A 20,080-nucleotide genomic window follows, 5' to 3' on the forward strand; every position below is an offset into this window, starting at 1 on the left:
CCAAAGTGACCTACCCAATGGATACTAGTCAGAGATCTCTTAGTCCTCACTTCCCTCTCATTTTGAGTTACCTGTGTTTATTAAATAACCAGTCCCAGAGTTCTTTCATGGTGTAGTGGAAGTGAATCTAACTAGGAACCATGAGGTTGCGGGTCCTATCCCTGGCTTTGCTTAGGGGGCTAAGGATCTCGCGTTGCTGTGAGCTGTGGTATAAGTTGCAGATGAAGCTCGGATCTGATGTTGCTGTGGCTGTGGCGTAGGCTGGCAGCTGTAGCTCCGATTGGACCCCTAGCCTGGAAACCTCTGTATGCCGCAGGTGCAGCCCTAAAAAGCAACAATAATAATAATAACCAGTCCTTTCATGTTATAGACACACTTCATCATTTTTGTTGATTCATTGACGGATAGGATAGTCCCTAGGGAGTGACTTCTCAAAGTGATGCTGTTTCCTATCTTTTGTGACATATCAACTATCTCTGCCACGTGCCAAGGCAGTGCTGCCTCTGGGGATCAGAATTCAGTCTCTCTTCTGCTCATTTAACAAGTGTTTGTTGGGCTCAGCACTCCACCGCCAGTATTGAGACAGATATGGCCCCTGCTCTTCTGAGCCTTCAGTCTAAAGTGGACACAAATTAGTATAAATTAAGACAAGGACACAGAGTCCAGCTAAAGAAAATAAGCAGGAAATCCGCATGGTTGGAGGTCAGTAAAGCCCTCCCTGAGGAGCTGCTCCTTAAACTGCGACCTGAAGGCTGAGAAGGTACCAGGCAAAGACCTAGGGAAGCACAGTCCGGGCAGAGAGCTAGTCTTCACAAAGAGACAACCTCAGTAGCTTTCTCAGAATAGTGCTTAGAAATAGCTCATCCACTTATGCAAGGAATGAGTCAATGTGGTTTGTAGGTATTGACACCCTTGTAGAAAGAAATGAGATAACCCTATTGTGAGTATTTTCGAAGAGTCTAGAGGAAAAATCACATGCAGAATCACATTCTTCTAAATGTTTTTTGTGAACTTCCCTTTCCTCATCTTTGTTCTTGATGACCTTCCCCCCTGCCATGCTCATTGCCAACCTCTACCGCAATGTTTCAACCATTCTTTGAAGGTCCCATTCAGCCCTGCCTCCCCCATGGAACTCTCTCTGACCACTCCAGCTCTCTCTGATCACCCCCTTCTCTCAGCTCCTACAGCCTTTGTCTTCCTATATGAGCTCTTCTCTATGAATTATTTCCTCCCAGAGGCATGTGTCTTGTTCTTTTTTGTTTTCTTTTTTTTTTAGGGCTGCACCCGTGGCATATGGAGGTTCCCAGGCTAGGGGTCAAATTGGAGCTGTAGCTGCTGGCCTGCATCACAGCCACAGCAAGAAGGATCTGAACTGCATCTGCAACCTACACTACAGCTCACGGCAATGCCAGACCCTTAACCCACTGAGCAGGATCAGGGGTTGAACCCACATCCTCATAGATCTTAGTCTGGCTCCCTACCGCTAAGCCACAATAGGAATTCCATTGGTCTCTTCTTGCCATCTAAAAATAAGCATCACGTCTATGTCCAGCCTCCAAGACTGTCCACCTACCCTATCACTTCCAGACAGCCAGAATTGGGAGTGGGATCATTTGGGTTTTCATGGAGGGATCTGACTAGATGGATACATAGATAAATACACACATAAATATAGCCTGACATCATACATATTCTTTCCTCCTAGAGTGAGCGCTTTAGAATAGTTTCCGTGTAAGCAAAAGCTGTAGGAAGGTTTCCTCAGCCAGAGTTCAGGGACCAACAGCTCTGAGAACATACCCAAATTTAAGAATAAATCCCAAACTCAACTTTCTCCACTTCAAAAAAAAAAGGGGGGGCCACGTTTCAATGATTTTTACAGTACAAAAATTTTATTTTTTGTTAGGATAATTTAAAGTTTAAAACTGAAGTAGACATATTCATTTTACAAACAAGATATTCTTTCATAAGTAAGACCATTAAAAACAGTAAACAAAAAAGCTGTCTTTACAAAAAGCTCTGTGCATAGCAACTTTATACTGTATATAACTGACAAAGCAAAACGATAAAATGAAACTATACAGTTTGAAAATGAGACCTTACTGTACAAAAGGTAATGGTTTTTAAACCATGCATATTGAAATGTGCAAAGAAAAACTGGGGGAAAATATGATGCTATAACAAAAAAAAAATGAGATAAATAATGAAGTAAATTGTCCCTTTAAATGAAACATCTTAACACAGCTCCTTTTACAAAGATAGGATAGAATTTGTAGTTACCTATAGAAATACTCGTATTCCAAGTGGCACAAAAATAACCTGGGACCAGAATGATTCAATAGCAATGACTAAAGAGGACAGAGTAGCTTTGTTTTTAATTTATTAGTACACTAAAAAAAAAATCATCCTTACACACATTTGTACACTTAAATAGATCTGTCACTGCTGAGGTTCTAGCTGAATGGTCAAGGATGTCTGGTATTTAGTTACACACATTTTTCGGTGTAAAGCTACCAAGAAATTCTACAATCATTTTGAAGACAGTACTGCACTCATCTTCATGCAAGAGCAAAATTCACAGATTCTAAAAGCAATGCTACTTAAAAAAACATTTCCTTATGTTGGGTTGGCTCAAATCCAGGTCGAAACATGCTTGATTTCATTCTGCCTTCACTTTTGCATGGTGATGTTTCTCATCCACACACTCTTCCTCTCCCATCAGATTTTTCACTGGGGAATGTCGTTCTCGTGTGTGTTTCCCTGTATTTTTGGTGTTTTCAGCCCTAACTACAAGGGACTGTTGGCAGTAATTAGAAACATGTCAGGTTTCCAAACCCTTGGATTATCATGTGCGTAGAAATAATATTTGGGTCGTGTTGGGTAGTTCTAGAATAGATTAAAGGCAATTAGGACCATTGGGGGTTGAGGAAATGGGGGCACACAGAAGGGAGAATTTATGAAGTCATCGCCAGCTGGCTCAGATGCACTAAAGATGTTTTTCCATGAGAGCTGCATCAGCTTCTAATTAGAACCCCAACCAAGAACCCCAAACTAAGGTCTATGTATAGACTCTACTGTGGTGCTGGTGAGTCAACAAGGAGAACCCTGGCAGGGAAAAAAAATGACATCCTATTGGCAATCCAAATAAGTCTGGCTACATCTCCAGGATCACACGGGCTTTCAAGACTTAGCCCCTGTTAGCAGTTCCTGCAAGGTTTCTCCCCTGTGAGCCAGTCCCAGAACCCACCTCAGGCCCAGGGAACCTTGATGCTTGGAACACAGATGCCCCTACCCTCTGACCCTGCAAAAAAAGCTTTCTATTTCTTTGGACATCAGAAGAGAGATTTAGGCCTTTTCACATGCCTCTTCCTCACCCCATCACATTCTTGCCTAGAAAATGGGAAAAGTTAGATACATTTATTTTTTCCCCATGGGAGTTAAATGCCATGAAAGGGGAAATCTGCAGAGGGAAGAAAGGATGTGGCCATGCTGAGATTGACGCTGAAGTGTCCAAGAAGCAGAGTCACCTTCTTGAAATCCTGTTTCTGAAGTTCCGTGGGGCTTAAATCTCTGGGCTCCACCAGGTAATCAAAGAGGAGGGGGCATGAGGCTCTGGCGAGGAGGAATTCCACAGGGGCCACTTGGTTGGGAAAGTCAAGTGGCTTTGGCTCTCCTTAAGGGGAGACCTGTCTTTCCCTGGATGCAAAGCCGGGGACGTGCTGAAACATGGGAATTCTCTGTACTGCTCAGGAGGAAAAGGTTGAGAGTCAACATAAATTAAAAAAAAATATATATATATATTCACAAAGCGTGAATACCAAAAGGGACATGTAGAGTATTTAGAAAGCAGATGGAGCTGGGAATGGATTAATGGACTTCAGTATTTGTATACGTGCATGGACTTGCATCTTTGTTTCTGCGTCGGGTTTTTCTGAAGGAATCTACATAAGGTACATGTTCTTGCCTGTGGATCAATAAAATGATGGCCAAAGAGGGGGATGGGAGATAAGAGTCTAGTAAGTAACTGCAGTAATAATCACACACCTTTTAAACTTGTTACTACATGTTTGCATCACTTTCATTTTACATCAGGAAGAGAAATTCCTCTCTCCTCCAAAAAGGTCTTAATTTCTACCTCTACTTACAATAAGTTACACGTTTATTTATTTAAATAATTGTAAAACATTTTAAAATTTTTCCCTTTTTTGTTTGTTTTTTTGTTTGTTTTTTAAAGAGATTAAACTATAAGCAAACACACATACAACAACATTTCCTCATTCAATTCAGGTTTCGTTTTAAGAAAGTCTTTCATGCTGGTACCCTGTTTTGCTCAATTTTTTTTTTCTGCATAAACTAAATTGGTATCTGAAAGGCTTCATAGAAAATAGAAACTTTCAACTTTTTTTTTTCCTACAAAGAAAAACAAATAGTATCCAAAATATTAAGCATGAATTGTTTGCCAATTTTTTTTTCTTAAATATTTTACAAACATAGGAAGGTGGTTCTCATAATGTTTATAACAAAGAATTGCATTTCTGCTCTTAGCACTGACTACGTCAATGACATCTTTTGTCCTTGTTCCCAAGAGGGTCAGTTTGTGTAGCTGCCATGAGAGAGAGCTACAGGAGAAACGTGAGACCAGGCAAGAGGCAGCTCCTTGCAAACCCAAATCTGTCCATCATGTTCATTTGGGGGCACAACTCTCCCCAAAGAGCTCGTAGTGCTTTCTTCACTATTGGTCCATCAGAGTGAGTAGTTTTGTGCTATTAGAAAGCAGTTCTTCCTCGTCTTTACATCGGGGGTACGACAAGTCCGGTCATGGCTGCAAGGAAAGAGTAGCACAGGAATGAGCCTCAGAGAGTGTTTAAGTCTAGAAGCCGGGGAGGAGGGCAGGAGGTGGGATTGACAGTCTGCTGTGGTCCAGGGTGGTGAGGCCCCCAGCCGATTGGGGAACCCATTTTCTGCAGGTTTGGTCTAGCAGACAGAGCCAGAGAGAGGCACCTTATAGAATCACTGAAATATAAACAAAACTGGTTGAAGTTTCACTTGGGAGGCCTGGAATTGTGTTTTGTTTTGTTTTATATGAAGGGGTTGTACACATGACATAATAGACATAAGCATGTAAAGTGTAATATATGTGTGATATAGTTTTCATTATTAGACTGAAAGAATTTCTGGATGCTATGGTTTCAAATCACTTAGTTGGATGGGGGAAATAAAGTCCAGGTGCCAAGCCCTATTGAGTTACTTAGTAGGCATCATTTATAACAAACCAGACTTTCTCTCCATTCCAGCTAAATGTGATGAGTTTTTTTCTGACTAGCTCACCTTCCTTTGGGGCTCACTGCTATATGTGATGCCTGTTCCCTCGTGCGTGCTGACCCACTGGAACAGAAAACTTAATTTGGTTCCTAATTCGGGAGTCACCCCAATCTCTACTCTGCATCCTCTGTCCAAGTGCAGTGTCCAGCATCCCTCCCTCTTGTCAAGTGGCATCAGGTCCACAGTTTCCCCTCAATATGGGAAATAAAGCAGCATCCGTACAACATGGAAAAATCACATAGCAAAACGGACCCCTCTGGCGTTCCCGTCGTGGCGCAGTGGTTAATGAATCCGACTAGGAACCATGAGGTTGCGGGTTCGATCCCTGCCCTTGCTCAGTGGGTTAACGATCCGGCGTTGCCATGAGCTGTGGTGTAGGTTGCAGACGCGGCTCGGATCCCGCGTTGCTGTGGCTCTGGCATAGGCCGGTGGCTCCAGCTCTGATTCGACCCCTAGCCTGGGAACCTCCATATGCTGTGGGAGCGGCCCAAGAAATAGCTAAAAAGACAAAAACAAACAAACAAAAAAAACAGACCCCTCTGCCCTTGGCTTTCAAAGTGATGAACCCATCAAATTTTCACCTGCTTGGAAACTGGCAGACTAGTTTCCTTGTATTGGAACATCAAACCCTATCTACAATTTGATCCTTTGAGTCTTATTGTCTAAGCCCTGCCTAGGGCTTATCAAATATCATAGAAGCATTTTGCTGAATGGTGCTAAGCTTATAAGCAAGTGGCCAGAATTCTTCCTGCTTCTTCTGACACCTCCTTCTCCCTCCCTCCCCTCCCCCCCACTTCTCTTCCTCGTCCCCTTCTCTCCTTGCCAGCTAGTCTTCTTCCGCAGAATTGTCAGCTGTCTATTTCCCTGCCCATCCAGGCTTTATTGAATGTTTGTGAGATCTGGATTAAGGTCTTACACAGCTAGTGAAGCCTTAATTATTTTTGCCTGTATTACTGTATATTGAATCGATGTAACTTTTCAATAAAGGCAGTTCAATTCTGGACACTCCCCAATGATTTGGAGATAGAGCAACCCTGGTAATTATCCCAGAGTGTAGGAGGTTTATTTTATTCTTTTTTTTTTTTTTCTCCTGGAGGGAGCTGGAAAATGAATCCGGCACCTAGTGCATAATATTATCTCGACAATCTCTAGTCATCAACTGTGAATGCCTGATAAATGAGGTGGAAGGTGGGAAAATGAAAGCGGTTCCTGTAGCTCCCCAGCAGTAGGATCCCGCTCACGTTTCCAACTTTAACTTGCCTATTACACTTAAAACTCATCAGCCCCTTCCTTCTTCTGCGTCCTCAGAGAGTTATCCAGGGAGCTTATTAAAAGGGCAGAGCCTCTCCAAGGACAAGATCCACCTCGTGCCTGAGAACAGATTTCACAGGTTTTCCTTCTTCCTGGTCTTACATCAAGCACTAGGTAGGCTGCACTCTGCTCCGTGGTGACCCTGGCTTTTTTTTTTTTTTTTTTTTCCTTTTTTTTAGGGCCGCACCCAGGGCATATGTAAGTTCCAGGCTAGGGGTCGAATCAGAGCAACCAGCCTATACCACAGCCCCAGCAACGTAGGATCCAAGCTACATCTGCAGCCTACACCACAGCTCACGGCAACACTGGATCCTTAACCCACTGAGCGAGGCCAGGGATTAAACCCACATCCTCATGGATACTCATCAGGTTCTTAACCCACTGAGCCACAACAGGGACTCTGACCCTTGCTTTTTAATTGTGGAAACCAGAGCCAACAAACAGAAAGCCAAGTTAATTGGAGAAAATGCAAGCATTTTCACAGAGGGAGCGGGGAGAATGCTTCACTGCACTTTGATATTTTTTTTTTTTACCCTAGACATTTCGTGGGAATGTAATAATCCTGCCTCAGTCCAGGTGGAAAGTAGGTACCCGCAAACAGAGAGGAGAGGAACTACACGATTTCTGTCTCCTGAGAGAGAACAGGCCACCGGAGCTCAGGCTCTGGGTCAAAATGTCTGAGTTGAAGTCATCAGTCACTGGCTGCGTGGCTCCAGGTAAGCTCCTTAACTAACAACAGTGATAACAGTATCACCTGCCCCTCCGGGTCCTGTGTGAGGCTGGAAAACGAGAATTCGTGTAAAGCACCTGTTCAGCATCTCGCACATGGCCTCCACTAAGGGTTTGCGAGTCTCGGAGCATTGCGGCACAGACTCTCTGCAGGTGATTAAGCTCATCACATCTTACAGCAAGTGTGGAGAAGAACCTCCCTCGCAGCCTGGATCACCCTACACCTCAGAGCACATTTTCCCTCTCCCGCAGTCTGTCCCTCAAGAGATGGAGCCTCTCAGCCCCGCTCCCCAATCCCAGGACCCCCCTCATGCAGTGACTGTGGGTGGTGCCTTCAAGGTCAGCTTGGTTGGCTCCCTCTCTGCACGGATGGGACTCCTGGTCATGTTAGACCTTGAACTGCTAGTCACCTGGTCGAAAATGAGGAAGAATAGGAGTGAAAGCTTCTGGAAAGCATCCTTGCTCAGCCCCAGCCTCTCTCTGCCGGGCTGTTGGAGAGGCCCTTTCCTTACCTTTCCTAGTTCTTCGCACACATTACTTCCCGACCACCTTGGGAGAGAGCTGTCGGTTCTCCTGGTTAACAGGCAAGAAAACTGAGGCTCTTGGATGATAAAGACGGGATGAATGCACATGGCCTGCAAGGAGCTGAGCTCCCGCTCCAACAGCTTCTGCTGAAGTCAAGTCGCGTGTTCTTCCCACGGCTGCTACGCTTTGAGGTTCTCCTTGGAATTCTTCCATGTTCCTCCATGCACTTCCTTATATTTTCATAGTTCTTTGTAAGTTTTTTAGTCTCCAGTTCCTAACTGAAGTGTTCTCCTTCTCCTCCTCCAGCCCCACCCACACACCATTCTCCTCCTCTTTCTTAAGGTTCAACTCACAAGGGAAATTTGAGGGGACTTGTAGGACCCCACAGAGGCCCAGGACTTCTCAGTGATTCTACAGAAATGGACTAGAGCCCAGGGCCTGTGCGTGTGTGTAACCTGCCCAATCATCACGCCTGCAGACACACTTAGGAATGTGCCACTCAGCCACTCTGTCACTGGTGGTGACAAGCTTGCATGGCTGAGGACTCTGGAGAGGGTCTGCTGGCTGTGCCAGCTGCTGCTGTCCCTACAAGGATACCTCGAAGTGACCACACAGACCCTTCCAGCTCTCGGGGACAGCTCCACTCTGACTGGGTGACATCACAGGGGGCCTGGTGAGGCACACAGCCACTGGTAGAGTGGGGATTCCTGGCCAGTAAAAGTTTTGTCCTGGCCTCCCTAAGGGTCGAGAGCAGAGCAGGCCTTACCAGTGGGTTTCCTTGGATGGCACAGACCTGGAAGATCTGTGTCAACCAGCTCTACTCTCCCAACTCAGTGCATGTGGTGGGGCGGGGGGCGGTGGCAAGGGGCCATCCGGGGACATTTTTCTTTCTCCAAATAAAACTGCAGATATTTGTAAGAGTTGCCTGGAGTGAGCAAAGGGCCGCTCCTCCTGTCCTCCTCCTGCACCTGCACCCCCCATACCCTTTCTCGGGCCTCTCACATTGCATTTCCCCAGTGAGACCTGGGTCCCCCCACCCCCTGGCTTCAGGGACATGACTAAACCACAGAACTTGGAAAGGGCAGGGCATCATCACTGAAGAGGTTGTAGGGAAGGGAAAGATGCAGCAAAAATTCAGCAAGTGTTTTTCTTCCCTAGTTGGCAGTGAAGCCATCATGGGGGACACTCTGAGCATGTCCCCTAATGGCAGGCTAGAAACCACTGGTCTTTGATGAGAGATGGGGCAGGTGGAGACACTTAACTCCAGGATGAGCCTGTTTCTCTCTGGATCAGACATCTGGATGAAAAGCAAACATATATATGTGTGTGTGTGTGTGTGTGTGTGTGTGTATTTTTTTTCCTTCGAATATACAGATGTTTCCAACTACTCACATGCCGGGTGGCATATAGACCCAGCTGCTTTGTCTCGTTAGAAGTGAACGAATTTTCTCTTCTGAGGGCTGGGTTTTCAACTCTCATTTCACAGTTTGTCAATTCCCTAGACATTGAGGAGGTACCATCGCTGTAATGGTACAATGTGTCAGGAAGCGGATGGACTGCCCAGGGCTGTGTGGGTCACAACTGGCAAATGCACCTTCGCAGGTGCCCCCCAAAGGGTGGAGAACCTCTGCACAGTCATAAAGCCACTAGGCTGATGCCAGCCCAGGGGCAGCACAGCCCATCCAAGGCACTGCTGACCTCAGAGGCTTTGATCCACGGGGGCTTAACCAAACCTCTGCCCTTTTTGGTTTTACCCAACCCTGCTTGTCGTGAATGTTTTCATGTCAAGACGCGAGGAGCAGCCTAACAATAACGGGGGTCGCCAGGCTCCCTAGCGTTCAGCAGTTTCCAATTTGCTCTTTTGCCATCAGCTGCCTCCCATTCCCAAGGAGATGATTAGATTCTCATGTACTCATCACATTTGTGTTACGTCATGTCATATTATATTTTAGGATGCTGCTCAAAAACGGGTTTGACGGGTGATATTAATGTTTGCTCTTAGACGCAGTATGTCTTTTTTTCTCTCTTCCCTACCCCACCTCTGATCAGGCATCTGCTGTCAATTTGACAAGCGTGTAACCAGAACTCCCAGAACTCGCTGGTTGCTCCTGATGGATCCTATCCATTTGTGCCACAGGTCTGGGTACACACTGCAGATGGCAGCCCGATTAAGTAAGCAGTAATCACCATGTGGCATCCGTGGTGGTGGCCAGGCACCTTCTGGGAAATAGTGACATGGTCTTGTGAAAAGCAAGGTCTGGGGACCCCCAAACACCACTGGAGGGTACGTATGGCTCTACCCTAGTCTATTTGTATCCTTGCAGAGTTGTCCAACTTCTCTGTTTCCCCCCGTCCTACTCTTGGATAGAGAACCAGCCCAGCTATAGAAACCATGCTGGTTCCACGATGAAAACACCAAAGCATCCCCTTGTAGTAAATGGCTAGAGACACAGAAGGATTTACTTTGCTGGTCCTGTGGCGCATGTACCAGGCTTACTCCCAAAGCACTCGCCTTGCTTACCTCTGAATCCATTTCCATTGCCACTGGAGCAGGCGGGCGAAGGGGAGCCTTGGGGCCTGATGACAGGGGCAAAGGCACTCTTCTGTTTGACAGCAGGAAAAACTGAAGAGGAAAACGGGAGGATGGAGGACGTGCTGGAAGATCCAACAGTGGGACTCGATGACATGACTGGAAAGGAAATGCACAATCCTTTTTTTAGAAAGGGTCAGATGTAGGAGGTCAATTGCTTTAGTACATACAACCTGCACGCATAGATGGAGGAAGTGACAAATTTGTTCCAGGCATTGTTCCAGAGTCCAGAGATTCAAAAAGAAGTTGAGTGTGACAGTGTCCCTGCCCTGTACAGGGGGAGGGATAGACATAAAATAACGAAGAGGGTCATCACCCTGTTGGAGGCTATACACGATGCTAAGAAGATACAGCAAGTAGAGTTAGCAGGGCATTGGCAGGAGGTGATATTGTGATAGCTCTTAATCCACAAGCAGAAGCGCAACAAGGGGAGTCTAAGACCAACATCCAAAAAAATGATCAGGTCTACTAAAAAACAGAAACCTCTTTTTTTTTTTTTTTTTTTTTTGTAACCTGGAAAAAGTAGTCCTGTCTGGAAGCCATGTGCCTCCCTGGCAATTCTCAGGGCACCAGAGGTTTGATCTGGGGGGTTGGCGTCTTCTCCAAGCACCATCTCTATGGGCCACTTCCTCATTAAATGTAAAAGTTTATTAACATTCAAGAGATTCCCTCCCTCTCCCTCTGCTTTCAGAACTCCTGGGAAATAAAGCTGCAAGTCAGCCTCCTCTGATGTAATGTGTAGAAAAACCCACCAATATTAACATTAAAATTATTTCAAGGAAGCCAAAAGCTGAGCGTTGTGATTTCCAAGAAAAATAAAGGCAATTTACGCAACATAGTGCCCCGCCTCTTAAAGTCAGATACTCCACCAAGTTTCATCATAGAAGAAGATAATTTCCTTCTTTGAGGTTCAGCTGGCTCAAGAAAGGAGTAAACTTGAGTTCACAAGGGTAAAACTGTTAGATATAGAGTTTTATAGTATAGGGTCAAGGTTCAGGGACTCATTTTAGCAAAATCTCCAGAATGCTGAACTCTCCAAGTCACATGACTTGGTAAAAGAATTTCTGGAATGTATATATATATATATATATATATATATATGCAGTGGAATACTACTCAGCCATAAAAAAGAATGAAATTGTGTCATCTGCAGCAGCATGGATGCAGCTGGAGATTATCATACTAAGTGAAGTAAGTCGGAAAAAGAAAAACAAATACCACATAACACTTATATGTGGAGTCTAAAATATGGCACAAATGGACCCATCTACAGAACAGAATCAGACTCACAGAGAACAGACTGGTAGTTGCCAAAGGGGAGGAGAGAGAGAGTGGGACGGGTTTGGAATTTGGGGTTAGTAGATGCAAACTATTAATATTTAGAATGGATAAGCAATGAGGTCCTGCTGTACAACACAGGGAACTATATCCAATCTCCTGTGATGGACCATGATAGAAGATAATATAAAAAAAGAATGTGGAGTTCCCGTTGTGGCAGAGCGGAAACGAATCTGACTAGGAACCATGAGGTTGCAGGCTCGATCCCTGGCCTTGCTCCATGGGTTAAGGATCCGGCATTGCCATGAGCTATGGTGTAGGTTGCAGATGAGGCTCGGATCTGGCATTGGCTGTGGCTGTGGCGTAGGCTGGCAGCAACAGCTCCGATTAAACCCCTAGCCTGGGAACTTCTATATGCCGTGGGTGCGACCCTAAAAAGACAAAAACACCAAAAAAAGAGAAAGAAAAGAATGTGTATTTGTATGTGTGTTTGTGTGTGTGTGTATGACTGAGTCACTTTGCAGAAATTGGCACAACATTGCACGTCAAATATGCTTTCATTTTTTAAAAGTTAAAAAAGAAAAAAGAATTACTAGAACGTAATGGCAAAGCCCATGATGAAGACTAAGAGTGCTCACTTCTGCTTCATATCATCAGTGGCCCAGATGCTTCACAAAGTAAATCTGGAAATGAGGACATAAGGGTGAGCTATGATTCAAAGACCAAGTATAAGGTGAATTGAAGGTCCAATGTTCTGATACGCTGTATCATGTCACCCCCTCTCCCTATAATGATAGATTTGGGGCTCTTTTCACACCATTGCATATATATAGCAGTCATACAGCATACCTCCAATATGACGTCTTTTACAGCTGAACTACAAACTAAAGACTTCAAGAAAAGAGCTCTATTTAAAACATGCTTATTCTCAAGTAGGCCTGATTTAAAGGACTGTGCATTTGGAAGCATCCAAATATATGTCTTTCCACAATATGAATCAAAAGACAAACTTGGAAAGGAGGGTAAAATCTTGCAAGAATCCCATGTAATACTTGAAGATGTGAATGAAGAAGAAATTTGGCTAATTCACTATTCTAATGGGAGAGGGTACAGGGTTAAACACTGAGAATGGATCTTATTCATAGTTCCAAGCCAATCTACTCTTCTAGCCTTGGTTTTAGCTTCAATGAAATGTGTGGGTGATAAGTGGGCAGGAGGACCTCTCCCCTCTCTATCAAGGCACAGAATTAGAACCCAAAGAAAAGCTGAGCCCCAGGAGCCTCTGATTCTGACCACCCAGTCTCTGCCATACTCTGTGATCCATGTGGGCACCAGAATGGTGCCTTGGTTTCTAGGTCTGCAATAGCAGAATCTCCTTCATACACCATGATGACAAAAGAGGGTTTGTATAATGTGGATTATGTGCCTGCGCACGCACACACACACACACTCTCAATTCCATTTATATTCAGCATATGGCTCACTTTTGCAAACATTTCTTTTCCAATAACAGATCCTAAAGCAAGCTCATTAGATCCAATGTGGCTGCCTCGAAAAGGAATCACTTCAAGCTCCACCAAGTGATATAAAAGAATTGCTACAGAGTCCAATAAATGCAGAGCTCTAACATGCCCATTTGCAGTATTTTTTGCCAATTGTTTGCAAGATGTCAAATGATGTTCAGATTTAAAATTTAATGCAGCTGTAACAGAATTTTAATCCACCTATGTCAACAATTTCTATGTCCACTTAAAAAGACAATAGTACTATAAGAGCCAGAAGGTTTTGTTAAAAAAAAATTTAAGGAGGCATTTATCTTAACAGATATTAAAACTTGTGATAAGTCTACATCAATGAAATCAGTGTTAAACTAGCATAGAAATAGGAAGACAAATCCTTGGAAAAAGTAGAGTCCAGAAACAGACCTGGGTATACGTGAGAATTAAAACTTAATAAAGGTGACATTTCAAATTAGTGGGGAAATAAACACATGGGAACAATACACTGGCCGTTTGGAGACAAAATTTAGAGTGCTTCCTCATGTTAAACACAAAAGTAAATCTAAGCAGATTAAGGAGTTATTTGTAAAAACAGAATTAAAAAGGAGCTAGTAGAACAACTGGGAAGTTACATAATTTACCTAATCCTTGCAACCACAAAGCCTAAACAGAATATCATAAGATAGATTTATTATGTGACAAAAAATATCTGTGACACATGCAGAAAAGGCAGATGACAAACTAGGAAAAATATTTGTCATAATTATTTAGATATGTTCAAATCCTCAATAGCTACTAAGTTTTGATAGATTAATCAGAACACATCCCAACAGAAAAATGGGCAGAGGATGTGAAAAGGAATGTCACTGAAGGAAAAATGAAAATGGCCCAAAGGCCTTTATAGACCTATAAATGGTCACATCGGTTAGTAATCACATGCAGATTAAAACAGTAATGGGGTGTTATTTTCCACTTACCAAACTGATAAAGATTAAGAAAAAAATTAACAGGGCAGGGAAATAGATCCTCTGCCTTCTCTAAGGGGAGCCGTATCCTCTCTGGAGGGACTTTGGTAATATGTATCAAAGTATTTTAAAATGTGCCTATTTTTTAACCCAGTAATTCAGTGTCTAGAAATTAATCCCAAAGAGATAATCATAAATGTGCAAAAAGAACAAAATCCAAGGGCGTTTTAACAGCCCTGAAAAACTGGGAAATAAACGAACTGACCAGCAATAGGATAAACTATCTTAGGTCCATAAAATTAAACATTAAAACAAATATTGGAGAAGAACATTTAACGGCATGGAAAGATATGCCTCCTCAGGTGACTAAAGCAGATTACATAATAACATAGACAATGAACGCACTTTTAGTTTTTAAAAAACCTACAAAGCAAAAGTCTAAAAGGATGCGTCACACATCCAGAGTTTTAAGACGTTGTCTCTAGCAGACAGGATGATGAAGATTCTTAAATTTCTTCCATTTACTGTCCGTATTTTCAAAAATTTTACAATGAACGTGTATTATTTTTGATGTAGCAGAAAGCAGTAAAAGCTGTGAAAAGAAACAAATGGAAAATCTCTATATTTGGGGGAAAATAATAACAATCCTTAGCAATAGGCATAATAGCTTTCCTGGATGTTAATGTTCCTCTTGGATCTAAGGCTTAACTGCCTGTAAACAAGGTTGTCTGTGAACCTTTCTGTTACACAAAAGTAAAGAGACCAATAAATTCACAAATTCCTGGGGAGAGCTTGTTGATGGCAGTTCATGTGGCAACGCAGACATCACTCCTAATGTCTGTTCTCCATGCTTAGGAAACAGGTCTGCATTACGGATGGGGTTTATGGAGCTTTGCTTCCTATCTGGGACTTTGATAATTTCGCCACTTTTCTCTCACTCTCTTTTTCATTGAGCTTATGACTGAAGCCCATTAGCTGTGCATCAGAGCAGACACTGCCGTTTTCAAAATGTACTTATCCATGGCTAGAAGGCTGTACTTTAAAAGTTAACAGTGGTTATGTCTGGATAGAAAGAGTGTCATTTTTCTTTTTTACAGAGACATGCTTTTCAAAGTGTCTATAATGAGAATGTTACCATTGTAATAGGATTTTTTTCTTTTCTGAAGAAAAAGGCCATAGAAATACTCCAAAATGTTAACAAGGGATTTTTTTGGGGGGGGGGGTGTTTGTTTGTTTTTTACGGTGGGAGTATGCTTTCGTTATAAAACTATTTTCACATGTTCTCAATCTTCTACCAAAATCTAATATGCTACAACAGGAAAATGTCTTGGTTTTTATTTTTGAAAATATGAAAACATTGAGGCCCGGGGTATAGGCTAAGATGATATCAGCCAAGTAGGAATCCCAAAGCACAGGTTGGATTCCTAGCTGTATAGATCCTGTTCCAACCTTTGGATGTGCCTGGTGGTTATTCCACTTTGGAAGAAGTGGTCCCTTGTGTGTTGCAGGCGTGTTGAGTAGAACATCTTTGGGGACCCCAGAGTGTACCGTTTTAGGAAAGTTGATCACACGTACTTGAAACTGAAAATTTCTCTGGACACCTCTCTCTATGGCTAGAGGCCAAAGTAAAGGCAAGCACTTCTGGCCCAGAAATCTCTGTGAACGTGAGGCGTTAAGGAAAAACCACTTTTCTTCTTCTAAGGCCGGGTTGGCTTGCACCATCCCAGCTGGAACTCGCTGGGCACATATCCTCCTTTGCATCGAGCCATTGCATTTGTTGGCGCTGAGGGGTCTGTCAGCATTTCATTATAACCCCCTATTGTCAGGGGTTTAGAATTCAGCCATAAAAACTTGCACTGAGCTGGAACTTGGCACACACTGCTACCGCCAGGAAGTGAAGTTTGTATGTGAAATTGAAAAAACATCTGTTTGGCCATTTTTGAAGTGGTGTGAGTGCAAAAGCAGTAAAGATGCAGGTTTTTGATACTCTGCGTTGGCCATAATGCAAGTCAACTTGACCGAGAGGCTTGGCTTTATTTCTTTTTAACGTCTCTGGCAAGTGATTGCTCCGTGGCATGGCCTGGCCACATCAGACTAGTTTAAAAAATAAAATGAAAAATTGGAGAAGGGTGTTTTCAGACACAAGCAACTGAACTGATGAAATGGTTTCCCTCTGAGCTTTCTATTTATTTATTTATTTCCCAGAAAATTTGAGACTTTGCTGGTTAGAAATACAAATCGCATGCTATTATAATGAACTCTGTGAGGTATTCCGTATTTTTGCAGTAGGGGATTTTATTGCAAGGAATGTACCATTTGGAATCCCATTCTCCGTCTGCAGTTCCTCCAGACCCTCCCTCAGAAAACAAAGGTGCAAGGGGTCTCGCAGACCCAGTAGGAAACGTGGTGCTCTCTGCTGAGTTTCTCACTGCCTCTAGGCAGGGCGTCTTTCTCTCTTTTGCATATGCTCTCTTGTTTTAAGGGGTGATTTAAAGAGTTGGGGTATTACTTTTTCTTGTGGCCGTGGGACCGAGTGATCAAGAAAGGAGAGCGGAAGAAAGCTGTCACTTGGTGAAGTGGGAAGGGTCCCTCCCTCCCTACCAAATGAATTTCCTACTAAGAAACGTCAAGGGAGTTCCCGTCGTGGCGCAGTGGTTAACGAATCCGACTAGGAACCATGAGGTTGTGGGTTCGGTCCCTGCCCTTGCTCAGTGGGTTAACGATCCGGCTTTGCCGTGAGCTGTGGTGTAGGTTGCAGACGCGGCTCGGATCCCACGTTGCTGTGGCTCTGGCGTAGGCCGGTGGCTACAGCTCTGATTCAACCCCTAGCCTGGGAACCTCCATATGCCGCGGGAGCGGCCCAAGAAATAGTAACAACAACAACAACAACAACAACAAAAGACAAAAAAGAAAAAAAAAAGAAACGTCAGGCCATCAACACCCAAGGGGCAGTTTCATTCATCCAGTCCATTCACTCACACTCTCTGTCTTTCCACTCACACCCCATCCCCTCCTCTCCATCTTATTTTCTCTCCATCTCCCTCCTCCACCACCACACTGTACACTGTATGTTATTATATGAGCCATTTTTGACTGATCCAAACAATTTCATATGGTTCAACCTAACACACATATTTTATTCACAAATGTATGCTTGAACAGATGAAATTGCACATTTTTTGGAAATCATAGAGAAGTGGATTCAAAGGTCCTAGCCTAAGAAGGTGTTAAGATACGTGAAATATTTTACTATTATTAAATAATTTAAAAACAAGATATTCTGAATCTGATGACACATGGTTAGCCCCACTTTTACTATTTATCAGCTGTGAATCCTTGAGTACGTCATTTAATAACCCTTCATTGTCGAAGAAGGGGAAATGATGATACTAATATAATCAATTCTATTAATAAATATATAAGTATGTAAATTATATATAAATTATTATTGTTGTTATTTTGGTTTTTAGGGCCACATCTACAGCATATGGAAATTCCCTGGCTAGGGGTCAAATTGGAGCCGTAGCTGCCGGCCTGCACGCAGACACAGCATTGTGGGATCCCACACCACATCCCATGGCAATGCCGGATCCTTAACCCACTGAGCGAGGCCAGGGATGGAACCCACATGCTCATGGACACGAATCGGGCTCATTTCTGCTGAGCCACAGCGGGAACTCCCTGTTAGCACTATCACATCCATGTCACGTAAGGTTGTTGTGAGGATCTGAAGGGACTCTGTGTGAACACGCTTTTTAGGCCATAAGGCAGAAGGTAATTGTAAACTCTCCTTACTGGTGTGACTGTTATCATGTAGCATTATTTACACAATGGCTCTTTTGCCCTTGTATCACTCCCAGAGCCTGTTGAATATATAGTCCCTTTACACACAGGGGGCCCTCTCCACAGGGATGCATGGGAGAAACCTCTCCAAGGTCTCAGCCACAGAAAAATCAGGTTTCTCCTCAGCTACTAAAAATAATAATAGTAATAACAATATGCGGCCCTAACATTTTATAACAAAGAGGGTGTCTCTCTTTGCTTTACCATCCTGTAGGCCTCCCAACCAAGTTAATGGTCCCTGGAATAGACCACACAGCATCCGTGCTGGCCCTTGAATTCATCTCCTTTTTCCATCCATATTTCTTTTTCTTTTATCTCAGTGTCTATTTTATACTTTGATAATACCCATCTGACTATTAATATTCCCCCAAGGCATTTTTGGAACAAGAGAAAGTAAAAACAACTAAAATAAATATGGAAATAAATAAAGCAAGCCACAGTTTGCTTACCTCGGTCCCTCTGATCTAATTGACCTGGGCCATCTAACAGGGCACAACAAAGAACTCATGTCTTTGTGGCAACAAGATGTTAGCTGTCCTAGAAGAATGAACCTCTGCCACTTGGTTACTGTATCTTCACACCTCTGACCAGAGTGTTGAGTGCAATGAATTGAACAGCTGACCCAGAGATAACACCTGGGTGTGTGCCCTCAAGGAACCACACAGGCTCAAAGGCTAAGAGCAGCAGCTTCCAGACCCCGGGCACATCACTTCTGGGCTGTGGTAGAAATGGCCTTGACGCGCCCTTGTTCCTGGCACTAGTGAACCACGCTGGGCAAACAGAGGGCTTGCAGCAGAGCCTTGCAACAAGGTCCAGTATTCCAAGGACGCTCCACTCAATCACTCAGACTCTCCAGGGCGGCTCCTCCCCCGGCCTGAAGCATTCCGTAAGTAGGTTGGAAAAATGTGTCTTTTCTCAGGCTCCTGGGACCACTGTGCAAGGTGCCACCTTGGTCCCCAAAGCCACCCAAATGAGTTTTCATAACTTCCTAGAACATCTAGCTTGCTGCCAGCCCACAGATGAGACTAGGGGCTTCTGTCCCCATATGTTACATTGTCACCAGTGGTCAAGTTCCATCTGTATGGAGGTACATAAGGGAGGGGAGAGCCATGTAACAAAGTGAGATGGAAGCATGGTGTGTTCCCCAGAATAACCTGAAGTCATCGACTCTGTGTCCAGATTGTTGCCCTGCTCTCTTCTAGCTGTTGCCCTGCTCTCTTGGATAAGTCAGTTAACTGCTGTGTACCTAAACGCCCTGGCCTATGACAAGGAGATAATACGGACCTCAGACATTTCTCGTGAAGACTAAATATGACACTAATCACAAAGTGCCTAATGAAGATATACAGAATGTTTACTGAAATGGAATCTTAAGTCTTCACTACCAGCTACACAAGCCACATCTATTCTTCCTCTGTAAAAGGAGACCAGTCCTTTTCTTTCCCTTTGAAGGCTTTGAGTAACCAAACAAGCCCAAATGAGTCCACTAAAGGCAAAGTACAAAAGGCAGGAAGGATGTTTCATGAGGAAACTGGATGACTCCTCCAGGAGTCAGGAAGATATTGGAGTGTTACTCTCCCTCAGAAGGCTGAAGAGTAAAACCCAGGGACAGAGAGACAAGGAGAGCTGGACAGACACACAAGGCACTTACTTCCATATGGGGAGCCGGTGGGGGAGCCGTTTAGAAATCCTGGTGACCCTGGAACACCCAGGTTGGCCATGGGGACGTTGCTGTAGCCATTCATACTGTTACTGGAGGTGCTGTAATTAGACTGCTGAGGGGTGGAGCTGGAAGAGTAGCCTCGTGGAGAGATGCTGCTTGTGTTGCGGATATATCCTGGACCACAAAGAGAAAGCCCAGATAAGTGACCCTGTGTACACACACACACACACCACGCGTACACACTGAGCGTGGACCAAATATGGCAGCCCAGGTCCACATGGCCCCCAGACTATTGAATTCCACCAAGCCGACTGTGGGCAGTAGTGGAAAATCTGCCATTTGTCTTCAGATTTTTTAT

At 43.9% G+C, this 20,080-nt stretch overlaps 1 protein-coding gene across 1 annotated transcript in view; it reads right to left on the reverse strand.

Annotated features, from left to right (window-relative positions):
• EBF2 (early B-cell factor 2) overlaps positions 1,868-20,080 on the reverse strand; it is a 210,583-nt gene continuing 192,370 nt past the window's right edge. Inside the window, exons 14-16 of the mRNA XM_001927186.7 lie at positions 19,711-19,896; positions 10,406-10,573; positions 1,868-4,819 (exon numbers count right to left, since the gene is read on the reverse strand). Coding sequence (XP_001927221.3) covers positions 4,788-4,819; positions 10,406-10,573; positions 19,711-19,896 — 386 coding nt within the window. The 3' untranslated portion in view covers positions 1,868-4,787. The remainder of the gene's footprint in view (positions 4,820-10,405; positions 10,574-19,710; positions 19,897-20,080) is intronic.

Source organism: Sus scrofa, chromosome 14 (genome assembly GCF_000003025.6).
Source record: "Sus scrofa isolate TJ Tabasco breed Duroc chromosome 14, Sscrofa11.1, whole genome shotgun sequence".
Taxonomy (NCBI): Eukaryota; Metazoa; Chordata; class Mammalia; order Artiodactyla; family Suidae; genus Sus; species Sus scrofa.